Consider the following 20,008-nt stretch of genomic DNA (forward strand, 5'->3'; position numbering starts at 1 on the left):
GTTATGGTTTATTAAGAGGATTCTCTGTGTTCTTGAGACCCACAGTCAGGAGGGGAACAGAGCTGTGGAGTGTGATAGAGCTGACAGAAGACCCCATCTGTCTACTTCACCCAAGGGGGTTGTGGATGCCCCATCCTTGGATGCATTCAAGGCCAGACTGGGCATGGCTCTGGGCATCATGGTCTAGTGGTTGGTGACCCTGCCCATGGCAGGGGGGTTGAAACTAGATGGTCTTTGAGGTCCTTTTCAACCCAGGACGTTTTATGATTCTATAATACTTGGGCTCTGAAGAAGGATGAAGCCCTTCCTACTGAGTTAAATCTGATAGGGACCAGGAGGGACAGTGGGGCAGTCTGACTCTCACTAGTGTAACTTACCCATTGACACTACACTGAGCACTGAATATTTACATGCATGTAAACTGCATACATGTGTACACACACAGAAACCCAGACACAGAGAGTCAACATTAGTTGAGCATCTAGTCAAATGTCCCTTGTTTGTCTAGGCTAAGAGGAGTCTGCGTGTGAAACAAAGGATGACAGGCTGTAATTATTCCAATGAAGTACTTGTACACTGAAGGAAGGCGACTAGAAGGAGGTGTCAACTGCAGGTCATTAAGGCTGACAAGGGATGCAATCTGGCCCTCTCCCAAGTGCACTGACCAATGTTGCCATCACCTTGTCTCCAAGGAGCCTTGGAAGCACATGACGTAGGCCTCATACAGTAAATAAAGGAGATAGGAATAACACTAATTGTTGTTCAGAGCAATCATAAACAGAAAGCGCCACAAGCCACAATATTCTGACACTAGGCAGCTGATGTCTTTTATAAATACATATGACTCTGTATAGGTCAGCCTAGTCTGGCATATGATTTAACTTCATTTTATTTTTATGCTATGGACAGGGTAAAATCTCTGTCCCTTACACTCCACGAAAAATGTTCTTTATTGATTAGACTTTTCCATGTACCAGTATGGCATTACTTTTGTGTAGCGTTATCACAGGGAAGAAACCCTAGCATTTAAAAATGGTACCTGATTCTGTTTTCAAGTAAAGAGTTGACGTGATACTGCAGTTGGACCCCTGGTAGTGGAAAGTAACACCTGCACTTGATGGAGCTATGGGAACAAACCTATTTACATCGTTCTTCTCTTGGGCCAAATGTGCTTGTCTCTCCTTTGTGAACTGAACTCTCCCATTTTCGTCCTCTAACAATGAAATGTTAACTCTTCTACCCACATCATTTACCCTTCTTTTTCTGGCTGTTGTTCACAGGGCTCACTAGAGGCATCTCTGCTCCCCCCATCTTGTAAATGCTTTTGCCTTCATTAGTTGGTGTTCACATCATCTCCTAAAAATTGTCAGATACCATCACTGGCCTCATTCTTTATTGCATCGTCCTCCTCAGACACTGTAACCCTTAGAAACCTGCTGGCCTCTCTCTTATATCTTAATTACCACCCCTGTCGCTCGGAGGAAGCCCTGCTGCTTTGGTCAGAGCAGCCTGCCTTTAGCAAACCTACAGTTCTGATGTGTGGCAGTGGCCCAGTTGCTAGGCCACTCAGCTTTTGAGTGGAAATCAAGAATTAGCCAGTTGGAAGATATGCTTTCTGTTTCTGTTGTATCTTCCTCCTACTTTTGTTCACAGTCTATTCCATAGCCTCACTCCAATCAACAGCATTTATGTCTGTGTTGTAATCTTGGTGGAGACAGCAGACTGGAAAGCAGCCTAAAAGAGGTGTCAGCTTGTTTCAGCCTATGCAAACCCCCACCATCCTGGCTGGGAAAGAAAAGGAGGGTGGGAAGACCTTTAGGAGATGTGAATTGTCCTCATTCTCTCGGTAAAAATGTGCATAGTTCAGTTGGAAGAATCTTCCAGAGAGAACCACCATACTCAATGCTAGAAGCATCAGGATATACCCATGGATACATACATCCCTGCTGATCTTCTGTGCATTATATGTACTAAGTCAGCTCTCATCCCAATTCTACTCTCTCATAGTAACCTTCTTCCCTAGTAATTCTTCTTACAAATCATGAATTATGTTCCACTTAACTAGGCAGAACATTAAAAAGAACCCCAAAATGTTAAAACACTCCCGAGAAGAGAGCTCACAGCCCCTCCACTCACAATGACCATCTGAGTGGTAATTGAAAGGTTTCTTTCTGCTTATCTTCCTTAAACTATTGAAATATGTCAAAATTGAATTGTGAAAGCCTAAATCAAGGGTATTTTTCAGTACTACAGTTACAAGTTGTTATCAAAGTGGCAGTTACAGATACAAATCAACAGCATGCACAATTATCTTGACTTCTAACATGTGGACCACCTTATGAATTGGATGTAATGGACAACATTGCAGCTGAAGACCAGTTATATTTTCTGCTCCTCAGATAAGCCTTGGAGAAAACTTTGAAGTCCATACTCAAAACAATTGAAATATGGGATGTGGCCCTTTGGTGCCATGGTTTTAGTGGGCATGGTGGTTGTGCATAAATGGTCAGACTAGATGATCTTAGAGGTCTTTTCCAACCAAAATTATTCTATGATTCTAGATTTTAAGAATCAAAAGCAGGAGGCAAATGCCAACACTAGGGATTGGCCATTGTGGGGAATTTCCAGCTAGCATCACTCCATGCAGGCTTAGTGTGGACAAGCTGGATGAGCTGAACTAGAGTACTATGCCAGTAGGTGATCAGGTTTCTCAAATACTTGTGACACAGACCTCTCAAATCTTTAAACGACAAAATTTCCGCTTGCAGTTTGAGCCACTGTTGTAATGCTTATCTAGCAGAGAGAACTGGCTTTTATTCAGGAAAAATATGTTATACTTGGCAAGAATTAAGCACGTGAAATCGTATAAAGCACTCTCCAAAGCTCTATGGCTTTGTGCTGTTGATTGATTTGGCCCTGACTAGGAGAAGTGCTAGACAGATGCAATTGGCTTTGATACTCCCAGGGTCAGTTCCACAGAGACATGAAGGCATACAATCAGTTTGGCGGGGAAAAAAAAAGGATGAACAAGATTTTGGTTCAATAGGTCTGAATGCTTTTATGTGCATCTACCCCCAGAAAAAAAAATGCTAGGAGTAAGAAGGGCTTCCAAGGAAAACAAGTGTGACTCTGTAATGCACTGTGATTAAGGGGTGCAAATCCATGGCACCATGTGCACAAGTCCCTGGTATGCATTTGCAAGGCCAAACTTAGTGAAATTTGTTCTTTCTTGGATTTTCTTTCTCTTCACCAAAGTGTGGAGGATGCTAACTAGCTTTAATATATATGACATATAGAAATCATTCAAAGGGTAGAGTCAGTAACAAATATCAGGATGGAAGTAACGCTATGTCACTTCTTCAATTAACACTAACAGAGACCAGTATGAGTTTGTTTTTTTTTTAACTCTGCCGACCACACTGCACTTCTAATGCAATCTGAATTGAGAAATTAAATCCAGATTCCACAGTTTTCTAGATCCAACAAAAACACAATCCACTGCATCTTTCTAATCTTTTACGTGCCCTTCTTTTCTTTTTGTTACCAATGCTGTTATCAGAGGGAAAAAACATATTTTGTTGCCACCATAATCTTAATAAAATGCTCCACCAAGTTCATTAGCCACCTATGATCTCTGACCATCTGCTTGGGGTACATCTATCTCGTATTACCAAAGGGAACTGATGTCTACTAATGCATGGCAGATTGGTTGTTGGGCCTGACCCTGAATATCATTATGAAAATGACTGCAGAAATAAAAGGTCATTTCCATCAGCTGCCTGAGCCTCCAAGTGGCTATGAGAGGGCAGAAGCCTTTGTTTGTAGCCATTTTTATTTTATTAATAAAATTATATGCATGACCTGCAACTACTTGGGATTCAACTGTGGTAGGCACGCTAAATTCAAGATAGTGACCAAAGTTCTGCAGAAGTGAGGACAAATGCAACAGTCCACACACATAAGGAGCAAAGCCAAGAACAAGGCCAAAAGACAGCACTGGAAGAAGAAAGAAAGCGGAATGGACAGAAGGAAATGCCCTACAATGTAATACCTCTTTCCTGGGGTAAGCAGTTGTTTCCTAGTGGCAATGCACAGCATTTATATGATTTAGAAATGCACTACAGTTAGTTAAAATGGGAGGATGTGAGGTTTGCTAGAAAAGTCCTTTGTTGGAACTGAGTAACATCCTAAGAGACTTTTGGTTCTTTTGAAAATGTTAAGCCCTAAACAACTGACTTTTTTCTGGGATCATTTTCTACAACTTCCTAAAGATACTTGTCCATCGTTTTACAACCACTCCAAATTTTAGCAGGTTTTATAGCATAAAATATCACCCATCAGCTTTGGCACAGAAAGATATGAAATGCTCTACCGGCTGACACATTACTTTCGATCTGCATCTACCCTCGCTGATCATACAGTTATGTTTTGTTTGCTGTACAAGAATTTGTATTTCAGACCATCAAAGGATTTCTGTTGTTTCCAGTGGAAAAAGTGTGATAATGAAAATCCAATCCTCTTTAATTTCATCGAACTGATACCTACTGTTTGTTAAAAACTACTAACTAACTAACTAACTACTGATAGTTTGAATTATTAGGTGCAGTAAATAAAGGAAAGGAAAAAAAAAAAAAAAAGAGCAACAGTGTGAAAGAAAACTAGAGATAGAAATGTGCGTCAGAAAGAAAGCAATCCTTAAAAATGAATGATCAGTGCAGAGCCCTGGAGTACAAGCAATGCAGTGGTAATTGAAATGCTGTCCTTAGTGGGTTATGTTAAACATTCAGAGGCTATAGGTCAGTGAAACTGTTACTTATCATCTGGTTAGCTGTCCGACAGAGGCTGCTTAAGAAAGACAGCGAGCTCAGCTCATTTAAATTGAAGTGATTGATTTTCATTTAGCATTTGTCCACCATGGTTATCAGAAGTTGCAGAATTCATTTCAGAGTGACTTAAAAGGAACAGAATCATATGTGTCCATATATATTTAGTCACACAAAGCAGCATTAATAACTCCACTGCTCATAACTGAATTAATTTTTTTTTAAAACTGCATTTAAATTACATGAAGGCTGTGACACAAGCCATCAAAAAGCAGCACATTCAATATTAAAATTAAATGTTAAGGCTGAGGGCATGCCACTATGTCACACTACTGGGGGACAAAACTCAAATGTATCAAGACATTCTAATTTATGGATGGATGTCAGCCTGAACTTTTAAGTGTAATGGGTTTTGGCAACCTATGGCAAGCTTGCTTCTTTTAGTAGGTAGAAATTTCCTCTTGAAACAAAACATGCAGATGAAGATCAGAGGCATATGTTACTTAAAGACATTCCATGAAGATTTCAAAGCTCAGTAGAAAATACTACAGCTTATGCTTATGACTCAAAAGCTTATTTATTTTTTTTTAATTCTAAATGGATCTGTAGTTCACTGTGGACTTAAGAAATGCAAAGATGAATTTAAAAAGAAAAATGTTATTGAATTCTGAGAAAGCAGTAAAAATATCAGAATCAATATATATATATATTTTTCTTTTTCCACACTACTTACTTCTAACAGTCATATTTGGCAGAAGTCCTTCCAAACTTTTTTATGCAATCATTGTCAAGATTATGGAGCAGCTCCATCCCCCTGCCTTCTTTATGATAATGTCGTATTAAAACTAATGAGAAGATTTGGACACATGAAATTATTGTGATATGCAGTTGTTTTCAGGCTTAGAGCCACTGTTGCTATGATGCAATGACAATATCTGGGTGGAGCTGCTTGTGCACACTTGGTCCTCAAATAGCTATAATCAAGCACAATAATAATCTCATTTTAAGTGAATAAACAACTCTGAGATCTAGGCTGCCACAGATACCTACAGGTAGCACTTCAAAGTATCACGTAAGCTCTCAGTTTCTAAAATGTTCTTTTTAAGATGTTTTCTCAAGGCTTTCATTTGCTTAGAGAATTAGAGCTCATAACGTCAAAGGCAAAAGTAGCCTATTTCTTGTAGTAATAGTTTGAGCCTCTCTCTTCATTCTGACTTCATGTTTCCTACCCCAGATCCCCTCTCACACCTGATTGGTTGATTTCCATCATCAGTTGTCTTTGTTGATAGGAAGTATTTGTTCTGATTTAATCCAAATGACAATGAAGTCACAGTCTCAATCTTGTTAAACATGCCAGGCCACCGCTGGAAGGTTCTGAAACCTTTCATTTCTACAGTTATGGAGAATCCCATCTCTAATGAACTCTACTACTCCTAATAATCATTTTGAGCATGAGGGCTAGAATGAGTAAAGCATTATTTCTGCTCCAAATAAACTCTTCTCATTTAGATGTTGTAAAAAATGAAAAGTAAAGGAGTAAGGACAGAGCTATGGGAAATTCTTTCTTGATTGTGCGTGAGCCAATTGGATGCTTTTGCATCCGCATGCAGTGCTGATATTGCCTACAACATGGTTTCAAATTGTTTTAGTTCCTCCTCCTTAACTGTGACCCTCTGGAAAAGCAGACCAGAGCTATGTCAAGGAAACACAGTCATTAAAGTCATTTCATCCTTGGATTTCAAATTTGTGATGAGGTGGAAGAATTGGTGCCATTGTTTGAAATCAAATTCTGACCTCTTCTCCAGTCTGCTAACAAGAGGCATTCCCAGCTTGTTGACAAACTCTAAAGACATCACAGCAATGGATTATCTGCCAGATCAGTGAGGCACCTTCTTGGGAAATCCACTGTTACTGTGCTGTTCCTGCTCAGCAGAAGCATCTCAGATGCTAAGTGAAAAATTACAGATCAGCGCAACTGACTGCTGAGTGACTGATACAAAGCAGCACTAATGCTCACAAGTCCCAGAAGTCCAAGTGGAGTTAGAGGGGTTGCTCAAGAGGAGGAAGATACTGCAAAAACGAGAAAATGGAAGATCAAAGTTGTAAATCTTCCACAAACAGGACCTTGTTAGGAAAATAACTGAGCAATTAGTCAAAATCTATTCCTTTTTAAATACATTAGAATTGCTCAGCAGTTAATTTCAATGAAATCCAGGTTGAAGCAGAAAGCCACAGTGAATCTTCAGAAGTTGGGTGCATTTATGAGATGCCCCTTTGTGGTAGTGCAATAGGTAATACATCACTATTAAAAGAAGACTGGATGCAATTTGCTATGGGAAACAAGCAAAAGTTGTGACTAACAGTTTGAAGAGGTAACACAATACTCAGCGTGGGCACAATGAAAGAACTTTTGGCCCCTTGGCTCAGTTTTTCTATATGCAGTGAACGATATGATGATATATGTGATTGATGATGTAACAATCATCTGTAAACATTAGAGCCACAGAAATGTGCAGTGCAGTTTGCATCTACACAAAATTCAAATGCCAGGTCTCTGTCACAGTGTTTTCTTGCCTAGTTTATATGCTCAATCCATAATTTAATACTTCCTCCTGCATACAGTATTTTGGTAAACATCAAAGCAGTGTAACGGGATTTATCACATAGTTACATAGCTGCAGCTATGTTACACCTCTCTCCATTCTGACTGTCTAGTAGTAACTTGTTTAAAAATAAAAAAGGGAAGAGTGAAGGCCTGAACCTAAATTCCAAGAAACTGTGAAAGACAGAAATGGTTGTGTTTCTGTTTGAGATCTGCAGGTGTCCTCATGGCCAGAGGCACACAACAACACGTGCTGCACATTTGTTAAACATTAATCTTATTCAAATCTGCATATCAGATATTTCCATTTGCAAAATAATCTAGATAAATGGCATATATAATGGAAACAGCTACACAGACATATGAATGTAGATGTGTACCTGTTTATTATGTGGAAATGTAACCTGCGTGCACTATGTTTTTTCATTTTCATCAAAAATTGCCAAAGAGCATGTGATGACTCTGCACCCAAATGTTTCTTACAGCTATTTGTATACATCCATACATATATATCTGCACTTCATACAGAAATATACGTATGTGTAAATTGTGCGAATATAAATATAAGATATGCCATATGTCCCAAAAGTCCCAAAAGAGCATCTGATGTTGATGTGTAGACAGTATGTTAAGGATCTTCCTAATTAATAACCCAGATTAAAACCTCTTGGCAATCAATTAAGATTAATGACAGAAGTCACTCTCTATCCCCCTGCGCCCGCATATCGGGCTGTGAAAACCCTGGGTCGTGAAACTTTAATCCTGTTATCTGCTGCCTTCTCCATCTGAAAAGCCTACAGATTAACAGAGCAGACATTATCGAATTTACAACCAGCCGCTCGGACAGCTGCCCTACTTTCAGCAGTTAATGGAAAAGGAACTAATCTGGTTAAGAGCATGGGACTAGTCCATAAATCTGGGTGCACAAGACAGTTAAACCTGTCACGTCTCTTCTGGATGGTAGTGACTAAATTAACCTGTCGGCTTTCTTCCTGCTGCTTCTTGAAGGCTGTCAGTCTTTCTGTACGCTGTGTTAATGAGACACTCAACATTCACATAAACTAAAATTCACAGTCCCTCCCTGTAAGGGCTGTGTCCAGGCTGGGTGTTGTTTTATGTCTGAGTTTGGTTGAATACACACAGCATTCTCTGCTGGAAGCTAGGCAGTAATCAAATATAACTTTTTACTGCAATTTGCTCCATAAGAAGAAGTGTTGAAGAATTAAGGAAACTATCTTGCTCCCTTTGAGCGGTGCTGAACGAAACAGTGAGGAAAACTGAGCTGCCAAATGAAATGTCTTCTTAATACAGCATGGAGAAGATCAGGGGTGGAAAAAATGGTAATGATCTTTGGGCTGCTGAAGATGGTGTTCAACAGCTGTAGCAAATTCCCTCACCTAACAGGCACACTGTCTGTGCTGCTGGCACAGCTCGAGTTACAGCAGAGCCTGGTAGGGTGTATCTTACAAGGCCTAAAACACTCAGCTGTTTCTGAACTACTAAAACCATCAGGAATTCCTCTGGCTGCACACACCAGGGAGGCAGCTCCACTTTTTAGAATGCTCCATTAACATGCCATGGCATCACCAAAGGTGCATGCTATGCTTTGGCATGGCACTGCTTCCATCAGGACCATCACCCACCTGTACAGCTGCTATTGCCTTAGAGCAATGGGAACCACATAGGCACCTATTTCAATCTCTGGATTCAGTCTGAATAGGGCAGTTTGAAATTACTGCTCTTAAAGTGTTTCCTTCCACTATCTTTAACAGCAAACTTAATAATTTATCAATAATATTCTGAAAGTTTAAGAAAAGCACTGGGTCCAATTTCAGTCTGCATGGACAAATTTTCACTTGCAGAAATGGCAGAAAGCAGAAAGCATTTAAGAAGAGCTCTTTTACCTCACTTCTCCTCTCACTTTATAACCAGTTTTGCATCTTCCAACTATTGCCGCTATTCAGGAGATCCCAGATAAAGATAAGCTTTACTTTATGAATTCTTGGGTTTATTTGAAAATTCTTAGCCAGTGTTTCCTTTGGTATCATTGCTTCTACATCATTCCATCTTATCACTGAATTAAGAGCTCAAGTGAACAGTATCCCATTGTAATTCAAATTGTTGCTTGGTGCTAACAGTTGAACTGTTCATCAGTACCTGTTAACGCGCAGTGTAGAACTGAAAGTTGGGGCTCTCCTAAGCGCTGCAATTGGTCTTTGATTCAAAACCATGAGCTTACTCTCAGTGAAGGGACTCCCAGCCTCAGCCTTTTAACTCTCAGCCTTTTATACTCTCTAATTGACAGACTGAACAAATGATTTAATGTTTTCTGCCTGTGACTACTACTGAAACTACTGAACAAACACAAAGGGAATAGTGACATGGGCCTCATCTCAGAGAATATCATACTGTCAAAGTCTTTTGAACTATGAATTTGTGATGCTAACAGAATTACAACACAAAATATGATTCTTTTGCATAATGTAGAGATGCTCACAAAGTAACATTACATTAAGCAGATGTTCCTATGAATTCTGCAGCCATTACTACAAATTCATCTTTGAAGCATGTGAATGCTAACAGGTTTAAAATTGTATATATGTATATGTATATATATATGTATGTATCTTTTCTTAAGCTTTTTTGTAACATCAAAAAAGCTGAAAATGCTCTGTAGTTCTTCTGTAGAAACTTACAGTTGAATGAGCTATGGATTTTTTTCCCTTTTCCCAGCCACATATGTTCACATTCTGACTGTGCAAAATCTTAAGTACAACTGCCATGGGCCATTTGTAAACTTAAAATAATTCTGTGCAAATTACAGCAAGCAACAAGGTTATACTAAGCTTTTAAGGAACATTACTGACAACCTTTAGGTGCTAAGCTATAAATCAGAAAAATAAACTGAAGAATTTTTGTAAGAGAACAGGACCCTAATGCTCACATTGCAAACCACTGCCAAGTTTCTTTCTCATACAGAAACAAACTCTATGGCAGAGGTGTTCCAGTATGGAAACAACAGCTGATGCACCCTGTGCATGCATTCAGAATAACATTGAAAATAACAGTATGGTCTGAAGGTTGCCTAAAACTCTTGGTCAGTTAAGTGGTTTAACACGCTACCCTAGAACTACAGTGATTCCTTATTCTTTACCCCTTATATAAAGAAAAGAAAGCATAAATATGAGTAGGAACACGGGGTAATGAATCATTTATAAATTATCTTGTTAGAAAAGAAAACAAAACATTGCTTTGAAAACAAAACAATCTCCTGCCACAGACTCCACTATGTTTGATGGGAGACCTTCAAAAGATCCATGGCTTAATGGAGGCTGTTTGTGTGGGGACTTCGATCCGTACCTGCTGTCCCCTGTCACTCCCGGGGAACTCGGCGGCAGATGTTGCAGTGCTAAGTTGTCTCTGAAGTGGCTCTCCGTCCTCATCTCCCCACCACAACAGAGTCAAACTATATTAGATCTCTTTATTTGTGCCCGAGGCATGTTTGGGAGCGCAGCTGTGTCCACCCCCAATCTACCTTTAGTGTTTCAGCCCCCAGGCAGCAAATGGGAGACCAAAACTGTTCTGCCACTCTCAACTACATCTGCTGACAATCCAGCCGCCTCGCTGCAGGCTGCTGAGGACCTGTGCAGATGTCATCGACAACCTGCTAGCTCACACCTGTACAAGCGTCCCCAGCCTCACCATTGCTGGCTGAAAAATGGATGGCTCCAAGGACTGCCATCGCAATCAAAGCGCCTTCACTCAGCTGCATGCAGACTCTGACCAGGCCACCCTCAGCATTAGCTGGCAACATGGAAGACGTGGGAGAAAAGCTGGAGAGGAGGAAGAAAAGCTCTTGCTGCTTTGATAGTTCATGCTTAAATTTCAATTACTTGATCAAGGAACTGAATTCAGCAGTGAATTATTCTGCAAATGGGAACTACCACATTCCTAGCCAGTAAACAGAAGAAAATAAAAGCTGCTTGGCTGCTTTTTGCCGTAACAACATTTCCCAGATAATTGCCTGCACATGTGTATTTCACCACACACTCATGTGGCTGCTCATCAAACTGACTTCAACCCACCAGAGGAACAGCATGGGATATGCACCCAGCAAATTATGCACAAGGGAGAAGGTGTATTTTTTTTCTTTCAAGACAAAAAATACTGAGCCAGACACATATAGCATTCCTACAGTACCACAGATCACACCCTAATGACCATTATTTTTGCCTTCATTCATTCATACAAATTCTTCTTTCAGTAAGGATACTGAAAGTTAGTGAGTTCCCTCTCTGTTTCTCACACGAATGTGCGCAAGAACTTCTTTACAGTGAGGGTGATGGAGCACTGGAACAGGCTGCCCAGGGGGGTTGTGGAGTCTCCTTCTCTAGAGATATTCAAGTCCTTTTTGGACACCTACCTGTGCGACCTGGTGTAGGGAACCTGCTTTGGCATGGGGGTTGGATTCAATGATTTCTGGAGGTCCCTTCCAAACCCTACAATTCTGTGATTCTGTGACTTGTAAGCCAAGAAACTGGTCAATGTCCTTCTGCCAAATCCAAAGAGGACAGATGCCTGATTTCTCACTGGGGCAAAAATGCCTTCCCTGGTAGCCCAATTTCCCAGTAATTGCCATCCTTATGGCCAGAAATCCTCAAAACAGAGCCTGACTGACAATTGTAACCTGTTGTCTGGTAAGACCAGATCAGGCATCATCGTTTCTATTTACAGTGAATTTACTTGTTAAAGTAGTATAAAGTAGTGTATATTTTGTACTATTAATTATTCTGTATGTAACATGAATAATCCATTCAAGCAGTAAACAACATGCAAACATAACAACCAGAATGCTAACACCAGTATCTGATAGCCATACAAAGAGTATGCTTCCTATCTCCAGCTCTGCAATTTGTCATTTTGCAACTTCCAATGCATGCTGTTGTCCTAGATAAATCCTACTTTTTTAATGTGAGAACAGCACCAAACATCATCCCTATCATCAGTCAGATAACCTAACGAGTGCTTACCTCTCTTTCCCTCAGAAGTAACTCCTTCCCTTTAACATCTCTTTCTTATGTCGTCTTTATGGGATATGTTGCAAAAATAGCAAATCTCACACACTGTTGCTTTAAGGTAACTGAGAATCTGATCTGCCATGCCCATCTGTTGGTGGGGCAGTGTGTTGAGAAGAAGTTGCCATCTCACTTAGAGGAAATAGTTTGCTCCTACAGCTCTTCAAATGTGTCACACACAGGAAGCTAAATGGTTCCAGTAGATGTTAAGTACCACAATGGCAAATCAGTTCCCAATATAAATGCTCAGATTTAAAGTAATGTTTTTCTTAAGGAGTAATAATCAGAAATATGTAATCTAGTTTTACTATAAAAATTCCAAATAATAACTGCTTCCTCTGCATCCCAGTCCTGGCTGTGTTCGTAGTGAGGGTGACTTTGTCATGGGTCATGAGTGTACTGCAAAAAGGACACCAAGGATTGTCCCAGAAACAATTTGGCTTATGAAGGAGTATGCATGGAAGCTGTTGGGGGTCACTAACTATGATGTGGTTTTATTATTTTGACTGCCAAACTCTGCTCTTCCAAGTAGCTCAGTGTTAGAAAGGTTTGGGTCTTTTTTAGGGAGAAGTTAGACAACACAACATATTATGTTTTTGTTTTCCAGCTGAACACACAAGAAATAAAGAAATCCTAACTATACTTTCAGGAGATCTGTGCTTCCACAACACTTACCAGTGTTCAGCAGCTGATATACCCTAGCTGTAACATGCCCCTTTTCTGCCCACCACAACTGATATATTCATGCTGCACAAACCTCATCTCCTTGTTGCGGTCGCATCAAAGAGACTCTGTCGTACTGTCTTCTTAACAGTGCCCACAGTGCATCAAGTCGACCCTGTGGCAACAGAGCAGCAGGACTCTGAGTATGATAAAACCAACGAAATCTCATTTATTTCAGACATACTTGGAAGCAATGCACAGTTCAGCTGTGTAAGACAAGTAAGGCACACAAAGTCCTACATTTAGTACAAAACTACACTCTACTGAAGACTAAAAAGCTTACCTTAATTGGTGTATACCACTTCTCCTGAATGACTGGTGAGGTAGGCTTTGGTTTAGGTGGTTTCGGATGAAAAGGTTCTTCTGGTTCTTCTGGGAGTTTCACCACAGCATTTTTTGCTTTTTCTAATCGAGCCCCTTCTTCAGTGGATCCTTTGTCACCCCAGCGAACCTAAATAAAGCCAGAGTATAGATATAAATGCAATGCAGGCAAATGACCAAGAAACTATGTGTGAAAAAGTTTAAATGTGGAAGAAATTCTGAATTAGCAGGAGAGTAGAAAATGTCCACTCCTTCTTTTTGACAGCAAGCATCTTACTTAGATGCATCTGTGTGAGTTTCCATCTCACAAAGGGAAATAATTAAGAGAAATACTGAAGGAAAATCGTATCATACACCACACAGACTGCAAAGTAGACAGGAAATCTGATTTATCATACACTACCAGACCCTCACTTGACACTGATGAAAGCCTCAATTTTAGCCACCCCAGATTTACTAACACAGTATGCTTCCTGAGAATCCGAGCTTAGATAGGTGTTACTTCAGCACTACTGAACAGAAACTCAGTGGTGCTATTCATAGGCTTTCAAGTAGTTCTCCCTACTGGTGAAAATCTAGAGGAAGCAGTCACCTGCATAATAAGTAAACGTGTAACATATAGCTGTAGGTGCATATATCACTGCCTTGAGAGCACAAAAAGTACACAAATAGTCGGAAGGGGATGGAAACCTGGAGTATTGCTGCTGGAGAGACAAATGCCTATTTCCACTTCCCTAGAAGGTTCTAATTACCAAGTTACATAGAGAAAGTACAGAAAAACATCTTTTCTCCAAGAGAGATGATTTTTGCTATGATAATCTTATTTCTTCCTGTAATTGGAAACATGGTACAGCAATTATTTTTGCTGTATCCTACAAGCAAGCAAGTCTAGGGAAGACTCTTAATTTCTCATCCCAAAAGAGCATGTAAAAGCTATGACTGGAGCTTAAAAGTTCTTGGCAAAAGTGCCCAATCATGTTCAGTGCAAGACTTTCTGCATCCTGCCTCCTCTTTCAAGCTAGAGTATAAGGAGGATGTGATAAACCTAAAGGCAGCAAATTAAGTTCTGACAGTAGATCTTGCATAAACGTGATGTGCTGGTGAGTCATGAAATTGCTGACTAAAAAAAGCAAACCATTCTTACAAGGCTCCACCTACACACTTTTTTTACCTTTTTTTTTTTTTTTTTTCCTCCCAGGAATCACCTAACTAGATATGCCAGGCATGAAAAGAGATGAATCAAAATAAGAATAACTGAAGAATACTCACCCTTCCCCTTGGGGAAAGAATTGAGATCATCACTGCAACTGCTTGGTAAGTATATGCCATTTCTATTTTACTGCTGCCACTTTAAGAGAGGGCAGAAAAAACAGTGGTATGCAACAAATCTCCCACTGCAAAGGGGCACAAGATTGTTTTGTTCACCAGTAAAAAGAAATAAGCCCAAGTTTTCCTTCTGCTTTGACAGAGAAAGAAGACTGCTCCAGGTCTTGCGAGGGACAACATACTGTACTGAGATCACTATGCAACAGGAGAAAGTAAGGCAGCAGCCTGTTTTCTTTGTCATCTTCAGTTCCATATGCAAAACGTGCCCATTAAGAAAGGGAGGAAAACATACAGGCAAGTCATAGTCTGCCCTCTTTCAGACATACAAAATACCCTGGAAGAAAATTTTACCACTATCACCAAGAGTCTGTTAACATTGTAATCTCAATGTAGAGAATGAGAGCTGCGAAGTACAACAGATCTTGATTTGGTCCATAATACTACGTCACTTGTGTAAAAAGAAAAAAACAACCATAATTTCCTAGAAGGGTTACTTTTTTGAACCTTTCTGTTATTTTGAACTTTGCCTCTTGGCTTGCCTAGTGATATCCTTTTTTCACAGGGGAGTCCTGTCTCTACTATATTAGAATAGGTTTTCATGTCCAAGTAGACCCTGCTGAGTCATTAAAATGCATCTGTACCTTTCACTGTGATCAATGGTACTTTTACAGTGTTTTTTATGAGGTTGTTAAAATGTATTTTAAACACTGTTAAAGCCATTTAGAGATACTTGGTAGATTCCTTACTGGTAGAATGACCTTCTCCTTCAGATTTAAATGCCTTCACCAGAAGAAAACAGAATTTGCAGATTCTGACAACACAACTTCGACATTAAAACCAATTATCTGTAATGAGCAGGATACAGAAATGACATCATAAAACTTTAAAGCAATGTCAGAAGACAAATCTAGGAAAAGGGTACACCAGTGGCTACATTATCATGGTCTATTGCAGAGGAACAAAAGTAGTGGAGAAGGAAGGAATTAAAGTAACTGCCCTGAAAGAGACATAGAGAAGTAGGGCAGGACTGGTGAGTGGAAATGTAACAGTTTGTTCTCTACTTTTCTGTGTCTAAGAAAACTGCCCTAAGAGTCAAGCTGTCAAAAGAATGGCAGAAGAACAGAATGCAGAGAAGCAAGAAAAAAAGCCACACAACTGAATTGCCATATGAACTGAAAACACTGAAGAAAACGTAACTACTGGACCATCCAATTTTTCATTGGCCACAGAATCCACTGCCCTTTCATTGTCAGGTAAGGAATAACCTCCCTTAGACCTGCTTACTTTCATCATGTTCTGAGACAGTTGTTGTTTGCCATCTTGTTTTCACACTTACTCTTCCCCACTTCACCAAACCGTCAGTGTGCTCCACTGAGTCAGTGAAAAGTACCATGCACAAACAGTTGGAAACAAGAAGCTAAGCTAAGCCAACATTTCCCTCAGCTGCATTACTACAGATTCTACAGGACAGAGGAAGAGCTTCATACTAGCTGAAGGAAACACACATAAACAATAGAACTTTAAACCTGCACATTCTTCTGCTGCATTTCAAAAGAATGCAGGCAAATCCATTTCTCAGGCTGATACACTTAGTTTGATCAAGACATAACTATGTGGCCTAGGTGGGAATTTCAGAGAGAGTTTCCTAGATTAAACTTAAAGACAGAAAACTGCTTTAATTCCACAAAGGCTGACTTGACTGTAAAATCTGACATAAGGACGTGCCCATAAGGATGCACATTTTTCATTCTGTTTTAATTAACATGATGCTATCATGTCTCTTCAAAGACAGGCACTGTTGTCGCTGTGAGTTCCTTTGGGATCAAGCCTCTCCTTAGCATCACCATTGTCAACGCATTTGGCTGGCCCACAGTTGGAGGACTTATGTTTCACTGTAATTTCTTCCAAAACATTCAGAAAAGGCTCTCACTCTCTCCTTCTCATTAGCTTGATGGAAAGAGCATGTCTTCAAGCAGCTATTTAAAGTTCCAGTCAAATGGAACTACAGAAAGCTGTTCTTTCATAAGCAGGGTCAAAATTATTTGATAGGGTAAAAATTTTATAAGGCTTATGTCATTGGGAAAGAAGCAAACATTATACAATTGTATTTCCAGTGCACTTTCAAAGTCTTTGTTTCCACCACTTGCAGTCTCAAAGACCTTGTATTTCAGTAAATTATCATCTTCATATTATACAAACCTCCATCCTTTTAATTCCTCCGACTCCTCGTCCACCATAGTAGGAAGCATCCACTGTGGGCCATTTCTTAGTAGGTAAAGGTTCTTGTTCTTCTTCCTGTCAATAAATTCAAACACATTTGCTGTTAAAAGGTATTTATTTATTTTTTTATTTACTAGGTGTCTTTCTTTTATCTTTCACTGGAGTACGCAAAGAAAATGTCTTCTTATCTTAAATGTGAAGGACCAGATTTTTAGGTTCCTCAAATGTTCACTCATTTCCAAACAAAATCTGGTCATGTTTGGAAATATTCTTTTAGGGATTTGTGTGAGAAAAGCATTGGCAGCATCCATTAGGAAAGTCCAAATGGGGAATCCAACTGAGTATTCTACAGATCAGTATACATTTCTGCTGTCTTTTTTGTTTCCAGTAATGAAAACAAGCAAAACACACAAACAGAAAATAAAAGGATCATTGGTAGCTTCCTCTACAGAAAATGTAATGCCTGCAAAGAGCCAGATTATAAGCCCCACTCCTTGGGATTCAGCTGACAGCATTCAGTGGATCTGCAGTAGAGGTTACACAGCCAATCACAGTTTTCTAAGCCAACTGATGTCAAACTTGCTCTTGGCTGCCTTTGCTCAGTGAAGTACCTTATCATGGCCTTCGCTGTCAGAACACACTTGAATATGCTCAAGCAATTGGCTAAGTCAAGACCAAGAGGCAAAAATAGTGAAGGCGTCAGAAGAGACTCTATGTTATTGCTGATAAGAGGGAAAGAAGTTCCCTTATAAAGGTCTCTTAGTGTCTCAAGGTCTCTTTCCCAAAGCTGTGGGAACACACAGTTTTAAGTCTTACAGATTGTCAGGTAATGACAACTCAGTCTTTCTTTCAGTGAAGAATGAGAAAATGTTAAATTGTCTTGAGGTAAAGCTACTAAACAGCTATATGGATACAAGCTTAAATGACTTTATTCATGCTACACTATGATGACTGAGAAAGAGCAGAGATGTGGACTTCGGCCACTCTCGGCGTAAGGCTTCTCACAGGGTAGTTCTTTCTCGTTCAGCAGCTATTTACAAAAGAAAACAAAGGAGCCAGATTTGCAGAACACGGATGTTCACAGAAGAATAGTATCATCACCCAACATAGTGAGCAGAGCAGTATTATACTGTACCTCTTTCGGAGGTGGTGGAGGTGGAGGGGGATCTTTGATGACCTAAAAAAGCAGAAAAAAAACCACAACATAAAAACATAAGAAACTGCACTGGCACCATTGAAAAGCATGCAGAAGATTTTTTAAGAGCGAACCATTTTCAACTGAGTCCCCCACATCTGTTTGCAAACTGGCAACCACTACTGCTACATCCCTTGGGTATTGATTATCAAGGCCTTCTGGAAATTAACACCATCCGCCTGATAGAAAATAAAATCAATTGACTGGCAGACACTCTTTGGGCAGACGTGTCTGCCACTTTGCTTCCTGACCGGATAAGTCTCAGTCATTCTAAGTAATAGGCAGTGATGAAATCCTATGGAGTTAATTAGCAAGCCTGGGAGGAAAAGCAGCCCTAGGTCTATGTGAGGTCTTGCATAATGTTGGGCCAAGACGCCTGCTTCTTTGTGCCATGCCATGCTGATGGATAATTTCTGGCCCAATGACAAGTGTGAAATGCCTTCTGGTAGCTCAGGCTTCACCTCTCAACGTCTAGATCATTTCCGCAGATCTCACATTTCAGATCTAATAATTGAAGCATGTAGCTCCTTAACTGCTCATCATGGAGTGCCTGCAAGTAGGAGTTAGGTTTGCAAGGCTTCTTAAAACTGTGACTGGTTAAGGACCACTCAGATGGTAATTCACTTACACCTATTTTTAAACCTCTACCTACAGTTTCTTGCTGTTCTCTTTCTCACATACGTAATGTAAATCTCGGGGAGTTCCCCAGTACTGACAGGAAACCACCAAAGAGTGAACAGAGGGAAGAAAGCAAGTCGCTTAAATGGTGAAGGCAAAAACTGGAAGTACAGGCATTCATCCTTCTCCACGAAAAGCAGGCTAGTCAAGCTAAAAAGTACTTCCGTGACATCAAGGCATTTTTTGTGCTTGAATGTGAAACAGAAGTGATTAAAAAACATGAATCTAAAGGAGTCTATTACAGCCCATCAAAATATGTCCACAATGGTAACTGTATACTTCATCTTAATTAAAATATGTATTTTTTTCTTCACACTGTGTTATTAATTATAGTACTTTCATTGACTCTACCACTGCCTACAGATAATCTGTAATTGCATGGATGGATAACATACATAAAAGAACATTGTTTTACTTGACCAATAATCAAGAGTTTTCATTCTTAACTTACATTTCAAGCCCAAACATACTGTGCATTTTTAGCACTGGATACAAAAATCTATCAAATATGACAAAAAAAAGTGATGCCTCCCTTGGAAACATGCATCCACAGTACCTTTGGTTTAAGATACTGACTTGTGTATGATGCTTCCAGTGGATTGAGAAGTCAGTTACGAATTTTAACAAGACATCCCTTTGCTGTAAGATGTTGCAAGAAAATGCCAAGCAATTGTTTTTCCTTAAGCGTTTCTGACTATTTTTTCCCACCAGCCATCAGAAATTCTAAGGCTGCTTCACAGAAATCAGCTGTTTAGTTGGTCAGACATTCATGAAAGCCAGATTGCAATTACTGTCCTAACTTGAGAGAAAGAAGAACACAGAGTGATCACGGGAAGATTCTGAGAGATACTTGGGTGCTGAGCAAGATTTTCCACAGCATTAAAAATGTAAACAGCAAAATGCTACTTCTTAAATGTACTAAGGTTAACATTCTGTTATTTAATTGTCATTTTTCTTTCTCGTTTGCCTCTTTCTAACCATTATCCCCAAAACCAGTTTTCCTGCCGAGACAGCTAGCCAGCCAGGGCAAAAAGACCAAGCCAGC

The 20,008-nt window shown here is 39.8% G+C and overlaps 1 protein-coding gene and 1 long non-coding RNA gene across 5 annotated transcripts in view; one reads left to right on the top strand and one right to left on the bottom strand.

Moving 5' to 3' along the window:
- Positions 1–20,008, top strand: part of LOC107313474 — an 86,827-nt gene that overhangs the window by 60,651 nt on the left and 6,168 nt on the right. For 2 of the 4 annotated variants that reach the window (XR_001555005.2, XR_001555004.2), the window contains exons 4-6: positions 14,743–14,858; positions 15,013–15,082; positions 15,947–16,123. This is a non-coding gene — a long non-coding RNA (uncharacterized LOC107313474). Of the gene's footprint in view, positions 1–14,742; positions 14,859–15,012; positions 15,163–15,946; positions 16,124–20,008 lie in introns of those variants that run through there. The other 2 variants (XR_004306973.1, XR_004306974.1) reach the window with 1 other exon arrangement.
- Positions 1–20,008, bottom strand: part of ANTXR2 (ANTXR cell adhesion molecule 2) — a 97,325-nt gene that overhangs the window by 27,066 nt on the left and 50,251 nt on the right. The window contains exons 13-16 of the mRNA XM_015861775.2: positions 18,226–18,267; positions 17,070–17,165; positions 13,507–13,674; positions 13,258–13,338 (exon numbers count right to left, since the gene is read on the bottom strand). Of these exons, the coding sequence (XP_015717261.1) occupies positions 13,258–13,338; positions 13,507–13,674; positions 17,070–17,165; positions 18,226–18,267 (387 nt within the window). The remainder of the gene's footprint in view (positions 1–13,257; positions 13,339–13,506; positions 13,675–17,069; positions 17,166–18,225; positions 18,268–20,008) is intronic.

This window comes from Coturnix japonica, chromosome 4 (assembly GCF_001577835.2).
Source record: "Coturnix japonica isolate 7356 chromosome 4, Coturnix japonica 2.1, whole genome shotgun sequence".
Lineage (NCBI taxonomy): Eukaryota > Metazoa > Chordata > Aves > Galliformes > Phasianidae > Coturnix > Coturnix japonica.